The sequence below is a fragment of the Euprymna scolopes genome, chromosome 20 (assembly GCF_053919585.1).
Source record: "Euprymna scolopes isolate OS-2025 chromosome 20, ASM5391958v1, whole genome shotgun sequence".
Classification (NCBI taxonomy): Eukaryota; Metazoa; Mollusca; class Cephalopoda; order Sepiida; family Sepiolidae; genus Euprymna; species Euprymna scolopes.
The window spans coordinates 58,084,818-58,106,216 of record NC_136501.1 but is presented as its reverse complement, the minus strand read 5'-3'; the positions used below and the strand labels follow the sequence as shown (position 1 = coordinate 58,106,216).

Genomic DNA, 21,399 nt, shown 5'->3' with positions numbered 1-21,399 from the left:
TGCAACCTCTTTCCCAGAGAAGAGATGTTGTGCAGCCTGTTTCTGTTCTATCCTTTTTTTCATGGCAAATGTTCGACTGAGCTTCAATCCATGGTCCTTCTTCGCCAATTTCTCACACACAAAAAAACAAAAAAAAACTTGCCTAGCAAAAATTACTATCAATAATTTCCCCACTCTATATCTGTGTCTAAACCTAAACTTGCATTTCATGAAAAAAAAAACTTCTTTCCTAGAACTGCCCGCCTGTGGAACTCTATTCTACTTTCCACCTGATTACAATATCGACGTTTTCAAGACCAACGTAAACAAATTGTTATAGAACAGTCCTCATAATATAATTATACCAAATCTCCACTACAAACGATCGCTACACTACTGTCTTAATGAATACGGTACACACATTAATCCTTATCCTCGGGTGGTCGCAGGGCCTTGATATGTTGTTACCCTTTTATAAAAATCAAACACGTAACATCATTTACGAATTACATCAAGTAAATCGACAATCAAAGCATAAAATGACATTAAAATATATTTTGTTAGTTTTAAATAGAAAATAAAAAGGATCTCGTCCAGAATTAAACCTCAAAATAAATAAATACAATTTTTTTTATGATGTTCATACCAGTAGCCGATCAAAGATGTCATTCTCCAAAAATCACGTAAATTGATCAAATAGTTATTTTTTTAAGGATTTACTACTAATTGTAGCGCTAACAAGACTGGTTTTGATCCCTATTTCTGGAAAGGTTGTTGAGGACGGGGCGCGAGTTTAGCAATGATTCATTTTTCAAGATGGCGGACCGATTCGTTTCCTCATAAAAATTTGATTTTTTTTTTTAGTTTAAAAAAAACCTACTCAATACATTTACGTGATTTTTGGAACATGAAATTTTCGTTCTGTGACATCATAAATATTTTCTTTCTTTTTTTTTTTATCCAGAATTCAATATTTTATTGATATATAAAATAAACACATCTTGACATTATTTCCCAAATTCTTTATTATTAAAACATTTTTACATATATTTTCATTTTTTTTTTTTTTTTTTCATTTTGGGGTTTTCATCTTTTTCTTATCTTTTTGTAATTTTTTTTCTGTGTTCATTTTTTGTCGATTTTTTTTTACAAACTCTGAATTTTAACGAATAGTTAGCATTCAACATTTTCATTAGAATAAAAAACAAGAATTCTTCTCAGAATTTTTCTTCTTTTTTTCTGTGATAGATGGATATATTTTCATTTATTTAGTTTATCACGCAGCCTTTGCTGCCGTAAAAGTTCATCTTTAATGTATTTTTATGTAATGACTTTTTTTTTTTGAATTATGTTTAACTCTCTCACATTTGCAGAGCATTTAATTTTTTCTGGGTTCAATCTTTGCTTTTTATACAAGTTTTTTTTTTTTTTTTTTTAATGCAATTTATTCCCAGGAGAGATTATTTTTTTGTGTATGCATTTTTTGTTGTACTTTTTTTTAAAACGTTTCTTTGAAAAATTATTTATTGTTTATTTATACATATTAAAAAAAAAAAATAATCTGATTCTAAAATTGATTCGTTTATTTCCTTGCAAATTCACACAAATGCCAGTGTTGTCTCTCAATGTAGTCCATATTGAGATAAATGTGTTCTTACAGTTTTTCCTATTTAATATTTCAACTGAATTTTTATCCAGTCAGAAAGAAGATAGTTTTTCTTTGGAAATATTAAACAGGTATTTCAACCAATAAAAAACGACGATACAATTTCCTCCTTCAGTATTTAAACAACAAATGTCAACCAATCAAAACATGATAAAACTTTCCTCTTGAATATCTGAACAGGAATGTCAAAAAACAAAAGGGCATTATGGTTTTCAAATAGAGTTCCTCAATCAAAGAATGATATAATTCTTCGTTCCTGTATTTGAAGAGAAATTTCAACCAATCAAAAGAGATGACATGTTTGTTTTAGCGAATATTTGAACAAGAACTACAACCAATTAAAACAATGTTAGAATTCTTTCAAATATTTGAACAAGAATTTCAACCAATCGAAACGTTTGGACGAATTCTTATTTCGAATATTTAAGCTAGAATTTCAAAATTCCCCTTTCTAATATTTGAACAGTCATTTCAACCAATCAAACGATCCAAAAACTTTTAAATTTCCGAATATTTGAACAGGAATTTCAACTTATCGAAACAATGATAAAATTCTTCCAAATATTTGATCAGAAATTCCAACCAATCAAACGAAGTTAGAAGTCTTTCAAATCTTTGAACAGGAATTTTAACCAAGCGAGACCGTTGTAGAATTCTTTCAAATCTTTGAATAAAAATTTTTTTAACCAATCAAAACGAGGATAAAAAAATGTTTCAAATCTTTGAACAAGAAATTACAACCAATCAAGCTGATTATAGGATTCTGTTCATTGGTGTTTGAAAAAAATAATTGACTAATAGAAAAGATACAAGCATAGACAAAGAAAATTGTGGACTGTTTAGAAAACGGTTCAAATATCGGATTCATATTTGTCTCTGCATTTGTACACACGTTTCAAATGAACCAATTCCTTTTTTTTTTTTTTTCATTTTTCTCGCATCCTTTTTTTTTTTTTTTTCCAAATTAGGACATATTTTGTTTTTTTGACGTTTCTGAATTTTTTAGATGAGGGTTGGTTATTCATATTATTTGGATTCATCGGACTACTGTTCTCATCTTGTGATTTTCACAATGTTTAGGTCGATGTGTCCTCCGACCTTCTTTAGGTGTATCTTGTCGAATTTAGGAATATCTCTGTCGAACTCGGGAATTTGGATGGAAATTCGAGTGGAACCGTTTATTTATATCACGGCGATAGTGTGCTCTTGTTCCATCAGACTGGATAGAGGTCATAAATAATTCGCAATTGTATTTTTCGATCGCCTACTACCCCTGTAATGTAAATAAAGGGTTCCAAATTCGCAAGTTCGACAGAAACATTCCCGAATCGACAAGATACACCTGAAGAAGGTCAGAGATTACATCGACCGAAACGCTGTTAAAATCACACTCAGGATGAGAACAGTAGTTCAATGAATCCAAACAATAGCGCAATATTGTCTTATATTATAGCCAGAAATTATGGCATATCTTTCTCAGAAATGCACACTTCTTTTGTACGTCAAATATAATCATTCAGTCAAGATTCTCTGTGGATCAATCGAACAATGATCACGAGTGTCAGTGATAAAATCAATAATCAATGAAGGATGTCTAAATAAAAAGTTTACATTATCGAATATCATTCGTAAAAAATTTAATCACTTCATCTGGTGGCCGATATTCCGAATTCAAAGAATAATATAATTATTTGTTATTTGTTCCTGTATTTGAAGAGAAATGTCAACCAATCAAAAAGTTTGTTTTAGCGAATATTTGAACAAGAATTACAACCAATTAAAAACAATGTTAGAATTCTTTCAAATATTTGAACAAGAGATCAAATGGCTGTTTTTCTATATATTATTTGTGACTGTTTAGTACTAAAGGTATATAATATATTGCATGTCTATAAATTTTCCGCGTTAATTTCAACAGTTCTCAATACATGAGCTTTGTTTATAAGCATTATGAAAATTCCTTCACCTAATTCTTATACATTCCATTAAAAAAAAAGCTTTCCACTGTTTTCTGAGGAACATACATTTGTCTCTGATGAGTTGTTTGGTTGGTTTCCGCTATTCAACAAAACACGTGTAAGATGTATTTTATAAAATATGAATTATAAGTGCATTACATATATTCTCTGGTTTGAGATAACCTACAATATATATATAAACCTACTGATTATGAAAATAAAACTTGACTATATTGCAATACTTATCCATCAAACAAGGAATTATATAACAAAGAAAAATTATATATAAAAATATAATTCTTGTTTTTGTCCGTATTCGCTTCGGCCGTAATTAATGCTGAAGAAAAGTGGAGCGTTCGTTCCAAATAAACATTGTCACCCCCTTAAAAGGAAAGTGGAAATAAATATTTCTTTCTCTAACAAATCAACAAAAAATTGGTGTCGCTTTTATGGCAAAGCTAATAAAAATGATTATTCTCCTTGGCCTTCGGGCCAAGATCAAAGTGTAGTATCTGTTCTTCAAATGCAAAATTTCATTTCTTGTTCTGTCTCAATGTAGGAGAAAGCCTTCACGACTGAGAAAATCTTTTTTGTTGTTGTTCCTTTTCCTCACGTTAAAAAAACGACCCTGGTGTCCCATGGGGAGGCATTGTAAATAGGTAGTATATTTAATGTAACAAAGTTTTAATATTACAAAAGTACCCGGGAGAAAGTTATTTCTGATTTAATTATAAAATGAAAATGCCCCTTCTGATTATTTTTTTTTACTTGCCTCCCCACAAGGGCAGAGTTAGACATGAGGTTGGTTTTTAATGTGAGTGAAACCAACTCCCCAAAAGAGGACTGTAGTTATTAGTATTATTCCTTGATTAGATTTTGATGGATCTATAAATATTGTAATTCATTCAAATTTCATCATTAATACTTTTGTTTCTTTAAATGCCTAGTATATTGAGCTTTATACAATATTGATAGGATCTAATTTTAAGATAATAGTTATCTTCATCTTTATAATTTATACATCCTTAAAATATTGGTACATAAATTTAGAGACTTGACACATATATTAGTAAGCTGTGATTATTGTATATAAATATTTCAAATAAATGTAGTATATATATATGGATTTCTCACCCTCTGGCTCTCTCTCTCTCTCTCTCTCTCTCTCTCTCTCTCTATATATATATATATATATATATATATATATATATATATATATATGAATTATTTACTATAGTAATTAAATACCTACAGACACTAGTGTTTCAGCCTTTCGGGAATCTTCAGTGCAGGGTGTCACGATTAACACCGGTCGATAGATTCGCACCCGGCAACACAAGCCATCGCTGGCTTGATTAGCAAAGACCGTATCCATTCGGCTACCGTTTACCGTGTGAAATAACGTTGAAATTAAAAATTTTATATTTAAATGATTTTTTAACGTCGATCAGAGTGATCTAATCATTATATGATGATCTATGCATAATATATAATAATAATTATATATATATATATATATATATATATATATAATACAAATAATCTTTTAGCAAACAAATCTATCAAGATAGTCTCTACACGATTAGATTGAGCAATTAATATAATAGCAATTAATAAATGATGAGGATTCGAAGCTAAAAAAACAAAATTATTACATCAGTAGATCGATAAGGGAAAAGTAAAAAAAAGAACCTCTTTAGGCTATGGTATCGTTTTGTAGATTTATAAACCTGGCTCTTTCTCCTCTTCTGATGAGAAGCATTTGGCTTCAAAATTCCATGGCCTAAAAAGGTTCCTTTTTTTTTCCTTTTTCATTATTTATCAGATAATGTAATAGTTTTTATTTAACTTCGAATTCTCGTCTGTTATTTCTTACATATATATTTGGCGTGGAAGCTTTTTAACCTTGAAAACTATATAAATAAATTTTTATCAAAATTCATTTTTTAGTAATTCGTTGGAACAATATTTTGTCAGTAATCTCCTGCAATCGCTGAACTAACAACGTTTTCAGGGATCATCACTTGTTTACCATGAAACACTGTTTCGGGTATTTAAAAACAAAACTATATGAAATCATTGCTCCCCAGCAGTGTTGATCAAACACCACCTACCCTAAATAAAAGAACAAAGAAATGTTCCGGGTAGTAGATCCATTTTTTTTTTTTTTTTTTTGCTCTAGATTAATTAGGCTTATATAGATAAATTAATAAGCGTGACCGGAAGCATTATCTCTATATAAATAAAATGAACTCATTTTTTCCCGTCTGATTTTGACATTAATAGGATTAAAAATCAAGATATTTCATGCAAATATAATATGCACAAACGGCAGAACAATATCTGAGGTGTGTTATAGGCTTATTATTTCTCAAATTCCTCGATAATCTTAGATTTCTATACTTTTTCTGCTGAGAAGTCACGGCCAAAATCGGTTAAGATCAATGGAAGTGGTAAAATATTTTCTCTCTAATAAATTCCTCCTCCCTCTGCCACCACTTAACACCGTTTGGGGATCGTTCACAAGGAACAGTTGAGAAGAGAACACCGGTTTGGCTTCGTAGTTCTTTCGTGTGAAGTTATTTAAAATCACTAAACTAAGCTGCAATGCTCTGTGGCGTAGTGATTAGCGTGCTGGACAATTCACATTATATTTTCACGTTCGCGCCGACCTACCGTAGTCTTTTTTATTTTTTATTTTTTCCTAAACAACTGGAATGGACTTTTCTTGGTGGCCGAACTGTTAACGTTGCAGATGGTTTTTTTTTTTTTTCACACTTTATTTTCCTACTTTTACTCATGACTCCGGGTTTGATCCTTCCTACTTACCTACCATAACATTTTTTAACCCCCCCCCCCCCGTCCCGGAAACAAACACTCGGGCGACGCCGGGTACCCCCGCTAGTTATAAATATGTCTCCGCCTGTTTGTCTATCAATTTTCATTGAGATTTGATGTTTTGTAGTTATTATTACGCCATGCAATTTTTATCAGTGTTTAAAAATATGATATTAATAATAAAACATTGAAAATACATTTGTTTCATAAAAAAAACAATGTTTTATCGACTGGTTGACAAACAAAAAGAAACAAGTCTGAATAATCATTGTGGTATTTGACGCTGATGCTATTGTACATGTATTTCCTCTTGAAGGAATTGGTTCCTCTTGAAAATCAAGACGACATACCGCTAAGAGTATTACTGCTCCTTTACGCACTCTCTCACCTGAAGAAAAAAAACAAACATGTAATCTTTTATTCCTTATTATATATATATATAAATTTTCCAAGATCAATTTAAATAAAACATCTTCTTTATACAATTTTTCTTGCCTATTACAAAACACACTGTTGCATGATAGGTGATCCAGGCAAAATTTGTTTTAAAAGGCTTTATCAGTGAATAGTATCTCAAACAAACAGAATGGGCAGAAACAATTGTATGAATAATGATATTTTAGAAAATAGACTCGTCATATTTATTAAATTATATATATCCGTATATATATATATCCGCGTGTATATATATATGTGTGTATATATATATGTATATATAACTATATATATATGTGTGTGTGTGTATATATATAACTGTATATATATATCTGTATATGTGTGTGTGTATATATAACTGTATATATATATCTGTATATGTGTGTATATATATATAACTGTATATATATATCTGTATATGTGTGTGTGTATATATAACTGTATATATATATCTGTATATGTGTGTCTGTATATATAACTGTATATATATATCTGTATATGTGTGTATATATATCTGTATATGTGTGTATATATATCTGTATATGTGTGTGTATATATAACTGTATATATATATCTGTATATGTGTGTATATATAACTGTATATATATATCTGTATATGTGTGTGTATATATAACTGTATATATATATCTGTATATGTGTGTGTATATATAACTGTATATATATATCTGTATATGTGTGTGTATATATAACTGTATATATATATATCTGTATTTATGTGTGTGTATATATAACTGTATATATATCTGTATTTATGTGTGTATATATATCTATCTATATATATATATATATGTGGAGATGTAGAAATATATACACTATCAAGTTCTTAACCAATTTTTGTGTAAACTAAAAGAATTATATATAAGGAAAATAGGTAGTTTGCTTGAAGCATTGCTGGTAAAGAAATATATGAGAGATTAGAAGAGTTAAGAGCAATGCAGAAAACCGGTAATATAAAAGAAAAAAATCAAACCGATACGATAGTAAACAAATATCTATTTTTTTTTTATTTATCAAAAATATTTCACAATCTCAAGTAAGCTAAGCTACTGATATCTCATGAGTAGTGTGAAATCCTTAGATGGTAAAAAAAAATTATTACTTTCAGGAGAAGTCCAGTTTTTTTCTTTTTCTTGGTCTAGACGTTTCTCATCTACCTGTACCTACACCCCCCCCTCTGGTTTGGACTTAGAAATTTTCATTTGAACACACATTGACATGTCTTGGTCTATAAGCTTCTCATCTACCTGTACCTACACCCCCCCTCTGGTTTGGACTTAGAAATTTTCATTTGAACACACATTGACATGTCTTGGTCTATAAGCTTCTCATCTACCTGTACCTACACCTCCCCTCTGGTTTGGACTTAGAAATTTTTATTTTGAACACACATTGACATGTCTTGGTCTATAAGCTTCTCATCTACCTGTACCTATATCCCCTCATGTTTGAACTTAAAGGCAGTAATTCTCCCGAAATTAATAAAAGATTTTTACCATCTAAGGACTTCAAACTACTCCGGAGATATCAGTAGCCTAGCTTACTTGTGATTGTGAAATATTTTTAATAAATAATAGAAAATAGATACTTGTTTACCGTCATACCAATACGTCTTCATCAGTTTTTTTTTTTTTTTCTTCGGTTTTTCCATTCACATTACCGTTTCTCTGCATTGTTCTTGGCTCTTCCAATCTCTCTCTCTCTCTCTCTCTCTCTCTCTCTCTCTCTCTTTCTCTCTCAGATTATATATATATATATATATATATATATATATATATATATAATATAAGCAGAGAAATATTTCGTTTCTTTTTATTGGAAAAAAGTTATTTTTTTAAAGTTAATAAGTTATTGTCAATAAAAAATAAAATAAAACTTTTTTATGTGGTTTTGAATATGATTTTAACTTTTATATTTTGTAGTTTCTCTTATATATATTATGTATATTCTGTTTATATCATCAATATTTATTATATATATATATATATATATATATATATATCATAAAATATATTTAATATACATATAATAAATATATATTTCTTATATACATTATTATATATATGAAGTATATTATACATACATATATAAAAATGTTTGTGTGTGTTTATATATATATATATATCTCAGACATAATACGTTAAATATATATTATATATATATATATAATACATTTAATATAATGTTATATAGATATAATACATTTAATATACAGATTATATATGTTATACATATAATATATAGTTAATATTTATATTATATATGTTACATATACATATGTATGTTACAATAATATTATAAGGTAATATAACATCTATATATTTTCTAGCATTCACTTCGACAGTTTCATTAAGAAGGCATAATTGATTAGTAGTATAAAACGATATATATCTATAGCAAGTAAGCTACATTTATTCATTTTCAAAGGAAATCATTAAAATAACCTTTGAAATTTCAACTGAATGATTTCGTTTGAGAAGGAAAAGTGAACTTCTCTACGTAGCTTACTTGCCATAAATGTATTTTTATACTACTTCGAAACTCTATTTGAGCACTGTTAAAGTACATACATAAGAAATGTATCATCATGCCTTAAAATATTATATGCATTCATAAATGAAAAAAAAAATCACACATTGTGTGTGTGTGTAAGTTATCACTCTCGAATACCTTTAACTTGATATATATTAGAGAAAGAATGAGAGCAAATCGTTATCAATGCAAATCGACAGAGTTTTCTCTTCTCTCTATTTTAAATATTTTCCCGACACTGCTAACTAGTTTTCGTATCTCTAGTGTAAATTAAACGAGTATGGATCCGAGAATTATTTCTCCTCCATCTTAAGTGCATCCGATCGTCATTATATAGCTTGAGATTGACGAAAAACAACGCCCAGATCCATATTCTGTAAATAGATACCGCCTTCAATCATATTCGCATTGATTACACACACACACACACATATATATATATATATATATATATATATATATATATATATATATATATATATATATATATATATATATATAATCATATCTTTTACCAATTGTTCTGAGTGTGAAACTGTCCAATCGACTGAATTGTAGTTTTGGTCATTTGAAAGAAATTGATAAACTGACCACCAAATATCAGCATGGAATTGACGGTTTAGTAACTTTCAGCTTCAACAAAGGCCATCATCAAGGCTAAAGCGACTTCATAAACAAACCACACAGGAGAAGACACCTGTTATATAAAATAAAACCTGTATAAAAAAATGAATTGATGTTTAGAGAGAGAGAGAGAGAGAGAGAGAGAGAGAGAGAGACGGACAGACAGAGAATGTCAGATAGTTGCAAATTATTTATGTATGTATGTATACTCAAATTAAAAATCAGTTATAAAACCCTTTTGAGTGAACTACAAAATTCATCATTAACTTGCAAAGTGCATAATATATATATATATATATATATATATATATATATATATATATATATATATAAGATTTAAATAATTTTCAAATTATATTTTTAATTTATATTTTGAAATGTTATTTAAGTCGAATACAGCTGTTTATAGATTAGTCCTATTTTCATATCATACAATGTAAGTTTGCATAACTGAATATAGACATCGTCTGGAAACAGCTGTAAACGACTTTGCTTCTATTATGTGTAGCCTGTATTTGGAATATGCTTCGAAAATAATTTAAATCAATATCTATTGATAGAGATTTAATTTATACATATAATCACTTACAAATGTGAGTGTCGAAGAGGGGGGAAACAGAGGTAAATACAAGGGAAGCGGAATGGGTCGAGTGGAAGGAGATAACGTGGACTACCGACGTTCGTTTCATTGTTTGTGTCAGTGTGACCTAATTTCGAAGTCACGTGGTGAGCGTATATGTCTCGGAGCCGCTATCGATATAGTGACCTTTAAGTTTGTTTTTTTGTGTTTGTTTTTTGTTTGAGATTTTTTTGTTTTATTTATTTATTTTTTTGGCTTCTGTAAAAAAGAGAATTGTCTTGCTTATTTTTTGTTATTTATTTATTTATTTATTTTTTTTTTGGTCGGTTTTAGTTTCTTTGTTTTGTTTCATTTCTGTTTCCGGGTGTGATAGTCGAGTATACAATCTCAGCACACCTGCAACGAGAGAAATACAAAGATGGCGTCAGGAAAATGGTTAATTATTAAAACAATTTAAAACAAATCAACTTTACAAAAAAAATAATGCATTACAATTTTTTTTCTTTTACTCTTTATCAAGGCCCAAAGTAAACTTGAGGATAAGAGTTAAGTCAATATTACGTGGTCGGTGAGACAGCGCTGATAATTGGTAATGATAAACTTTGATTATTAAAGAGGTTTGGTTGTTTTAAAGCGTATCAAACATTTAATACCAAATCCAATAATTTTGGAAAAAAAAGTTTTTCTGCTTCGACTTTTTATATACTTTATTTATTTTTTTATTTTTTTTATTTTTTTACTGGGAAGTCACCACTTATCAAGACCCGAGGGCCACTCGAGGATAAGAATTAGTGCGCGTACATTGATGGAAATTGGGTGGACTTTGACTATTTAAGATGGCTCAACAAGAATTTATTTACATTGGACTCTAAAACGGCCATGTTCTGGTCAACCGGAAAGCAGGCTAGCGGAACAGAATTCCATAGGCGGGCAGATCTTGAGTTTAGATTGAAGCACATAGAGAGTGGGGGGAATTGTTTATAGTGGTTGTAGCTAGACGAGTGCGTTTTGTAAAGGTTTGGCATGGGGTGGGGAACCATAGATCGGAGCTCCGATTTATTCATGGTGTTTGGTTTGGTTGTTTTTGTAGAGGAAAATTGTTGTTTTTTTTTGGTTTTGGTTTTGCAGAACATGATTGAGTTTTGCAACAAGAAAGGGGAAAAAACAATAACACCAATGTGTGCTAATGTTAGGTGAGGAATCCAGTATCATCAGACGACCTGGTCTGGTAGCACCAAAAATTATTAAAGAAGAGAGCTCAACAAGAATTTGTTTACATTGGACTTGAAAACGACCATATCATAGTCAGCTACGAAGCAGCCCTCCGGTATTTTGTTCCACAACGTGTTAGTTTTAAGAAATTTACTCGTGGAATTTTCGTTTAGGGCACTTCTGCATAACAGTACCATTAGGCGACTGAGACGAGTTATCGACCCCTGTTCTTTGAATGAGAAAAGTCCTCTACTGGCCGTTCTGTGAACGTCAAATATAGATAAGTGTCTCCGAGAACGCAAAAATATATAATAACGAAATAAATAACACAAAAATATATGAAAAGCGAAACATTTGTTGCGTAAAAAAATATAATTTTAATGTTTTAATATTTCCTGAAAGTGAAAATAAAATAAATGTTTAAAACATGAAGCATTTGTAGATTATTTTTAGAATTATTTGGGGGTGGGGGGTTCTGTACAATTGTATAAAATGTACATTTAATTTTTTTTTCCACAATAAAATTATATAAAAATACATAAAAATTATATCAAAATTATATTAAAATATATAAAAATTGTATAAAAATATATAAAAATTGTATAAAATTATATAAAAACATAATTTTAGCAAAATGTAGCAAAATATAATTTTAAAAACATGAAACATTTACAGAGGTTTAAGAATATTTTTTTTTTTTTTTTTACACAAAGAGAGTTTTTTTTTAGGGGGGGTCACAGTAAGATTGTATAAACATATATCAAAATATAATTTTTGATTTGTCAATAGAACAAAATATAATTTTAATATAGAAGTTTTTATTTGTTTATTCATAAAAATTTATAGAAATTTTTAATAATACTGCTTTTTTTTTCTTATTTAAAAAAAAAGTGATACGATTTATCGACCCCTTTTCGACTAACACACGCCCTCTATTGGTTGTTCTTGAAACTAAAATACACATATTCACCTCACGGCACTGTCATGCAAAAGTGCCTCGTTTAGTTTTAAGCACTGGTAGAAAGAAAAAGAAACTATCGATAGTTTTTTTTTTTTTTTTTAGCTAGATGAGTATTTGTTGCGAATGATTTACAGATGGCGATGCAGTATGGATTAAAGCTCAGTGGTGCACCTGTCGTGAAAATATGGATAACCTAGAGATAGGCTCGCAACGTATCTTCTATCAAAAATAAAGAATAGGGAGGAGAAAATAACATCACCAACTAGACTTCGAAGACGGCTTTATACCCTGTCTATGCATGAAAGGAGCTTAGAGCGGCTCATCTCCAGAGCTGGCAGCTGTGTACATATACAGGCACCTATCTCTACTCTTATAATTTTTTTTGTATTGGTATTCATATTAAAAACCCTTTTTTTCTATTTATTTAGTTATTTATTTGTTTCTCCACCGAGCAAATTAGGCACAAAGCCGTTTTTTAATATGGACAGTGAGGGGAGGGGAGACCAGTTCCCCCGAGAGGGAACTGGATAGTGACAGTTGGTAAGAAGGGTTTCCCCTTCATTGACCAATAACTGATTGATCAAGAGCAATGATCTGATATGTGGGGTTGCCCCCTCACAGTGTCTTTGATTGCAGTATCTGCTGGAACAGGTACTATACTTTGATAACAGAAAAAAGATCTTGGCCCGAAGGCCAAGAAGTTAAAAGGCGAACCCTTTTTTCTATTTATTTAAAAAAAAAAAAAATACAACTGTGTTATATACGATTCGTGGAATTGTATTCGTCTGCATAAGATCTAGCTAATTTGCATATTCTTTTAAACATTCATTTTAATTAATTCCCTATTAGGCTTTTCGGTTTTCTTATGGGATGATCATCTTTAGTTAACTATTACGTGTCTAAATATTCATGCAGATATTCCACATGATTTATACTTGTGTATTTCTTTTTTTTGCGTAAAAAGGTTATAGTAAACACAGACTTTATATATATATATATATATATATATATATATATATATATATATATATATATATATATATAATTTGTTTAAAACAATTTGCCTACTCTTGACTCCTCTGTCAGTTTTTGGTCAATAGACATGAAACTTAATATATAAGGTATTCGAACCAATGCGAAGCTTTATATTTGGGTTTTAACCACTAAAATTAAAAAAAGAAATAGAACTTGCCAGGTGAAGGCTGAACGACGGCATTAAAAATATCCATGTGTAACGTAATAGCTATTGATTCATGTTTTTATTTTTAGCCTTGCGGCAAGCATATCTTCATAGGTCAGGTAATAACGTCAAAGGAAAAAATAAATTGTAAGCTAAACGTTTTGGTTTCGATTCTCGATGGTGGCGCACATATCATTTTTTTTACTTTTACTTTTTAAATCATTATTATATATTGGATCCAATATATATATATATATATATATATATATATATATATATATATATATAAGGCAAAATGGCCGCGCACGTTTTTGTGTGTCCAGCAAAGGCTTTTTTCGCCAGCGTTCTGGGGGGGCACTATTTTTTAGAATTTTTTATATACTCCCTAGATTATAATCTCTACGATTTGCAAACGAAGGTCGTCTCTATCTTTTATTTGAGCGACTTTTACAAAATTCATGTTAATCCGTCCGCTCGCATGTTTTTCGTATAAAAGCGAAACCAATCAAAATCGTAGGCAGCTTCCTGACTTTCATGCCAGTGACGCCAAGAAGCAATCAGCTTTGATCACTGAGGGGGGAAACCCCTCATATCAGACAATTGCTATTAATTTGGACACTTCCTTTTTGTGTGTGTGTGGGGGTGCTCTGCTTGTCAACTTTTTGATCTCTAAATTTTAACACTTTTGTAATTTTAAAAACCATATGGGATTGAAATAAATTTATAATGAAATCTAGTTAAGTTTTTGGTTGTTTGGTTTTTCTGTTAATTTTCATTTTTACTCGGCTCTGCATTGAGTTTTCCCCACTTAAGATTTCCTAAAGAAATTGCTCTTTCCCTTACGACTATAACACATACAGGGTGGAACGATAAAAGTGTCGCCTTAAAGAAAACAACACTCCAACGTTGTTTTTAAACTTCTATTGAAAAATCAATTCAAGTAACTTGATTATATAATAGAGCTGACATCTATTCAATGTAGCCACTTTCAGCGTCAACCACCATCTCGATACGAGTCCGGAACTAGGAGATGCCTTTTCCACAAGCGCCAGCGGAAGCTCAGCGAGCACTCGGCGGATGGCGACGATCAGGCTGGCTTTAATGTCATGGAAGGTCATTTTGATGTTCTCGACGTATAACTAAAGGAAGTACTCCAGCGAGTTCAGGTCGGGGGAGGAGGGGGCCGGAAGAGAAGGGTACAAAGTCGTATCACTACTTTTGGAGCCAAGCCTTGGCCTCATTGCACTTGTAGGCCGGCACTGAGTCATGCTGCCACACCCAGGGTCTGCCAGCGGCCACCTGACTGCACCAGAGGATCATTACATTCTTCAAAACATCCAGGTACACTTTGGTGTTGACCTTCAAGCTGACTTCGACGATGTGAGGTGGCCTGATGTAGCCCTCACTTGAAACCACACCAAAGACCTTAACCTTGACCGGAAACATGGTTTTCATCACCCTGGGCATGTTCCTGCTATTCATGGCAATGCAGCGAGGTATTTTCACCGTGCTGGCAATGGTCCTGTTGTTATAATTTCGATCGGTAGAGAGCATGAGTTGCACAGCAGCGCATCTTCGACCTCGCTTCTTGAACATTGTGTTACTTTCAGACATGATAAAAGGCTCCTGTCGTTGTTGAGATTTCTACACAACTGGCCAACTAGTAGATGGTCTTCAGCAAAAAAAAGAACATCGGTTTTCATCAAACGGAAATGGAATCATGTCATTGTTTCTAGAACGACAATTTTATCATTCCACCTTGTGAGTGTGTTTGAATATTTGTTTAAGGATCAAAATTATATCTTTTTGTTATTGTTTTTTCTTGTTGTTTTCTTTTATTTTATTTTAATGCATACATTGTTTTTGTGTGTTAGATTTAAATCAATCGCCTCTTTTTTCCGTTCCTTCAGTTGCATCAACTGACATGTTTCATCAATCCTTTCTGTCTCTATTTTTTCACACACACACACACCCTTTGTTTCAGTAATAAGCAATTCTCTGTCGTCTTTTCCGGTTTCCTACACTTTTCGGTCGATTATGGCGGCCGAAATTGTGGTATAAAAAAGATAAAAACGTCGAGAGAGAGAGAGAGAGAGAGAGAGAGAGAGAGAGAGAGAGAGAGAGGCCGACCGAGATAGAAAAGGAGGAGGGGCGGGTTAAATAGGTTTTCGTGGGAAATTAAAGCAATTTAGACACGTCACTGTCAGTACGGCGCGCGAAATGGAATTGTTTTCTCTCCGCCAATACCACACCTTACTCTCCTTTGCCTCTCCAATAAGCCCCCCCCCCACACGAAACACACACATACCTTCCTTCCTTGGCCACAAACCACCTCATTTCCAACGTATTCTACGGCCAACACCGCCTACCCCTCCTCATCCACTCCAACCAATTTCAAATACATACAACAAAGACAAAATCAAATTGTACACTAATAAACATGTCAAATAAGATTCGCATTAAAGATGTCGGTCGTCCATGTAAGATGTAAGAATTCATTCGCTTTCTAAATTATCCCTATTGACAGCTTTAGTGTCGACCAATTCTGAGAAATATTGACTGACCCTGTGCCAGCATTGGCTGCTGTAAACGATGGATATATAGCGGAATTTAAGAGCGTTGTGGAACAAACAGCTTATTTTAAAGCTACGTACTATGTGACACAATGAGGAATTTGCTTGTGCATTGTTAATTCCTTAGTTAAGTTACGCATAAGCGACCATGACACCTTCTTAAGACCAGAAGCATAACTAACTATTTTTTTCACAAACACTCGTATTTTTTTTGTCATAGATATCAGATTAGTCATACAGATCGGGGTGTCTTTCAACTATGATGTCTACTGTCATATAGCAAAAACTGATGCGTTAGTTTTTAGCATGCTGTGTTTTCAATCGAAAATTTTTAGTAAGTAGTCCTCAGAACCAGCCCATCTTTTTCTATGTAGTAGAAATGAAGTTGTAACTATCGTATAAAGTCAATTTTGAATATACTTTTGCTCGAATATTATATTGTCCTTTTGGCTTAGATCAAAGTGTAGTATCTGTTCTTTAGGTGCGGCAGTGCGGCACTTCCATTTCTCGTTCTCTTTCAGTGGAGGAGAAATCCTTCACAACTGAGACAATTTTTTTTTTTATTTTTGTACCTTTTCTCCACGTTAAAAAACGACCCTGGTGTCTAACTCTGCCCCGTGGGGAGACATTGTAAATAGGTACAATCAATATTTGAAATAAGTTAGAAAAACAAAGAATTTGGGTATTAATGGATTAACTTAAGAGACTGGGAGCGCACACAAAGGCAAATTTTATTAAGTGAATAATTGAATTCAAGTCATATTTTTCTGTTTGAGTGACGACCCAAGTACACCTGTTTTTATTTTTACCGTTGATTTGAACAATTTTGAACAATTCGAATTGTTCGAAAGAAATCCCAAGGAGCCTTTTATAATGTCTGAAAGTGACACAATGTTTAAGGAGCGAGGCTGAAGATGCGCTGTTGTAAAACTTCTACTCTCTACCGATCGAACTTATAACAACAGGACCATTGCCAGCACCCTTAAAATACATCGCTGCATTGCCACGAATAAGAGGGTGTATACATTGCTGTTGTGTGTGTGTTTTTTTTTTTTTTTTTTTTGCGGACTGTCATCTCATCTTCATAGCTGTTGTTATTTCATCACGTTTCGCCCAACTAATCCTCTGGCCTTCTTCGGGTGATTAAACGCGACTGGATAGGAACGCTGATTCTTGTAACTGCATCCCCAACAATTATTGTCTCCCATAGTTGTTGTCTCGCCACATTTTTGGCCAACTAATCCTCTGGCCTGCTTGGGTAGGATTGAAACCGTTATCCATTTTTTTTTTTTTTTTACACAGGAATCACCACTTATTAAGGCCCAGAGGCCACTGGAGGATAAGAGTTAATGGGTATACATATGTCAATCTGATTACAGCGTAGTAAACATAAGTAGTGGGAATTTTGTAAATTGGATTACTTAGGGGGAAGGTTCATCAAGAACTTGTTTACATTGAACTTGAAGACAACCAGATTGTAGTCAGCTGAAAAACAGGCAATCGGAAGGAGTTCCACAGGCGTGCAGTTTTAAGAAAGAAGCTTTGTTCATGGAATCTACATTTAGGTTTAGGCACAGATAAAGAGTGTGGGAAATTATTGATAGTGGTTTTAGCTAGACGAGTGTTTTTCGTGAAAGTTTGGCGAGGGGGGGCATCTTCAAACAATTCTCATCTAGAACCGTAGAGACTAGCGCAGTGGATAAGGGCGTTGAGTCTCTCCGGTTCGTGGTGGACATTGTCTGATTCAATCCTATCCAAAGCACGCCGGGGGATGAGTTGGCCGAAACGTGGTGAAACACAACGATGAAGATGATAATAGTTTGCAAAAAATGAATTCACAAATTATGCAGCCTCATTTCAAAGGATTTTTAAAAAAATTTGAAGTAATAAAAATAAAAAATAATATCAAATTGAGTCCTCAAACAATACTCGTAATGCGTCAATGCAGCGGAGCCCTCTGTAAGATTTTTGTTTGTTATCGAAACAACACAAAAGACGAAATGTTATTTATTTATTTTTTTTTTTTTACAATTTGAAAACATGAAATTTCGAAAAGTCCTGTGATTCGATAAATATAGGTTTCTTTAGTTTCATAGATTTAAAGGGGCCATTGATACTTCCTGGTTTAATATCTAGACGCGTTTAAACATGTTGATTTTAGTGTTTTTAATGTTCAGTTTTGAGAAAAATCGAGATACAGACGCACATGTTAGGGTATCTGGTTCAGGTAGAAAATGAGAATAGTACGGATATGGTTGACTTAAACTTCATAAACACACACACACACACACACACACACACACACACACATATATATATATATATATATATATATATATATATATATATATATATATATATATATAAGGTTAACGTCTCCGCCTCGGAGATCCGGTGTTTTTCTTAGAAAGTCGCCCATTTTTTTTATTTTGACGCATTTTTTATTTATTATTTTTAAAGGATTCAAAAATCAACAACAAAAACTACGCAAACAGATAAACGATAACAACTAAACAGCAAATTGTCTATGGCATCATAGCGTAATGAGTTAGGGCGCTGGACTGAAATACATAAGGTCCAGGGTTCAAATCCTAACAGTCAAGCTACGCTGAAAAGGAGTAGGGCTCCGAAACACGAGTGTCCGTAGATTACTGTTTTTAAAAATAATAAATAAATAAATATAAGAAATCAAAACTAAGTTGAAATTTACAATCAAATTTATTGTTCGAATGATTACTCCAAAAAACAATTTACAAAGTTCTTATTCCGCAGAGTTTCAAAGAATGCTATTCTTCTCATCAGAGGACAGAAAGAAATCAGCAAATTATATTTGTAGCAATGCTAGAATTTGCTGTTTACGGCATTAACTGAAACTACAATTAATCATAGTCATAAATAGCAATCATACCGTTGATATATAAAGCATACCATTGCTTTTATAAGATAAACTTTACATCTCCTTTGATTTCACTCTCTCTCTCTCTCTCTCTCTCTCTCTCTCTCTCTCTCTCTCTCTCTCTCTAATCTTCCAAGCATGTTTGCCCTCCTCTTCCAGAGACATCTGGGCTGGCTAGGGCATGTCGTTCGCATTCAAGATGGCCAAATCCCCAAAGACATCCTGCATGGCGAGCTCTCTGCCAGCAGCAGACAAACTGCTAAACCACTCCTCAGACTTAAGGATGTGTGCAAAAGGGACTTAAAATCTGGCAACATCAACCCTGTTGACCTCGAATGCTACGCTGCAAACCGTGACTCCTTGAGGGTCAAAGTCAAGAAGCGTCTTCGGTTAAGCGAGGAGAGAAGAAATGAACAGGGGGTGGGGGAGATAGGCAGGCGCAAAAGGACAACATCAGCGCCAGCATTGGCAGAGTCTGGCAGAGGGTATGCCTGCGGGAAGTGCAACAGAATCTGCTGCTCCCGCATCGGTCTGCTCAGTCACAGCAACAGCTGCCACCATTCATGACAATCTTCAGGCGCGATTCTCCATCGTGGGTCTAGACGGAAGGACACCAACCATATATATTTGTTTACAGAAAGTTTTAGATAAATCATTGGTACCGTCGGTTTCAAGACCGTTTTAGATACTCATATCAAGTTCTCTTCAGCCAATACTCATCTATTCTATAACCGGAAGTGGATATCATATATATATATATATATATATATATTTATACATTACGAGTTCACGTTTCTTTTTCCCCAAAAAAGAAACTAATTGTGTGTGTATATATATATATATATATATATATATATATATATATATATATATATATATATATATATATATTGTAGCAATGGGTTTTAGCTGAAGATGTTTACATTAATTAGCTATGTTAAATAAACAAAATAACCTTGGGCAGGCAGACGTGGAAATGTCACGTTAAGAAGATGTGTCTTTTAATTGGTTACGCCACCGGAACTGAGATCAGGAAGTTTAGTCAGTCGAAGAGGCAGAGAATTGGAGTGAACAGATGGCCAGGAAGCGAGGCTGGATAGAACTAGCATGTAGACAAGAAATGCAGACTCTGTGAAGACCATTTGAAACAACTGAAATAAATTTATATTTAAAAAATATAAATTGTCGTTCTGTGGTTTCACAAAAGAAGGAAGAACAGATGTCTCAATTGGATGGTGCTGGTCATTTCATGATTCGTCACGTAGCACAGCAGGAAGGTAGAAGAAAGAAGGTATGAAGCATATATTATTCTTCTTATAAAAAATGATACCTTGTGTAAACATGAACTGTAATATATATCCGTGTGATAACTCTCTGATACAAAATGACTCAGTTTATACGTTGATATCTCTAACTCCTGCTAAACAATAATATATACAATTTATACGTTGATAACAGGTCCCGTTATAAGAACAATATATAATGTCAACCCACATCTCATAGAATACTACAAGAATTCTTCATAAGTTTATGTTTCGGTTTCGATTCCAACTGATGCACCTAAGTCATATGGATACATATTTTTATTTTTGAAATCACAATTTTCTCATTTAAAAGAATCACTAGAAAATTGACTCTGTAATAATAGATACAAAATCTGCATTAATTATAATATCATATTTAAGCGTATTTTATGACCAGGCTACGCCTGGCGTTCCTACTAGCTTAAATACTTTTGCAGTTTTAACAAAAGAGCTACAATACCAGGGAGTCTCCATTTACGCTGAACATCCACAGAATTACATATGAAAGAGTCCGCTGTGGAATTTTCACAGGCCCCTCTTTATTATTATCATCATATGCCATATCTTTTTTTTTCTTTTTTCATAGATTATTTGTTTTGATTTGTAATATAATGTTCCATTATTATTTCCTTTCTCTGAATTT

General features: G+C 32.4%; 1 protein-coding gene across 3 annotated transcripts in view; it reads right to left on the bottom strand.

The window, feature by feature from the left end:
* Window positions 1-980: 980 nt before the first annotated feature.
* The window catches only part of LOC145241440 (LIM domain transcription factor LMO4.2-like), a 473,578-nt gene continuing 453,159 nt past the window's right edge, over window positions 981-21,399 (bottom strand). For all 3 annotated transcript variants that reach the window (XM_080104398.1, XM_080104399.1, XM_080104400.1), the window contains one exon: window positions 981-11,026. Coding sequence is in view for 1 of the 3 variants with exons in the window: in XM_080104400.1 (XP_079960526.1) it covers window positions 11,018-11,026 (9 nt within the window). In the remaining 2 variants the exon portion in view is untranslated. The remainder of the gene's footprint in view (window positions 11,027-21,399) is intronic.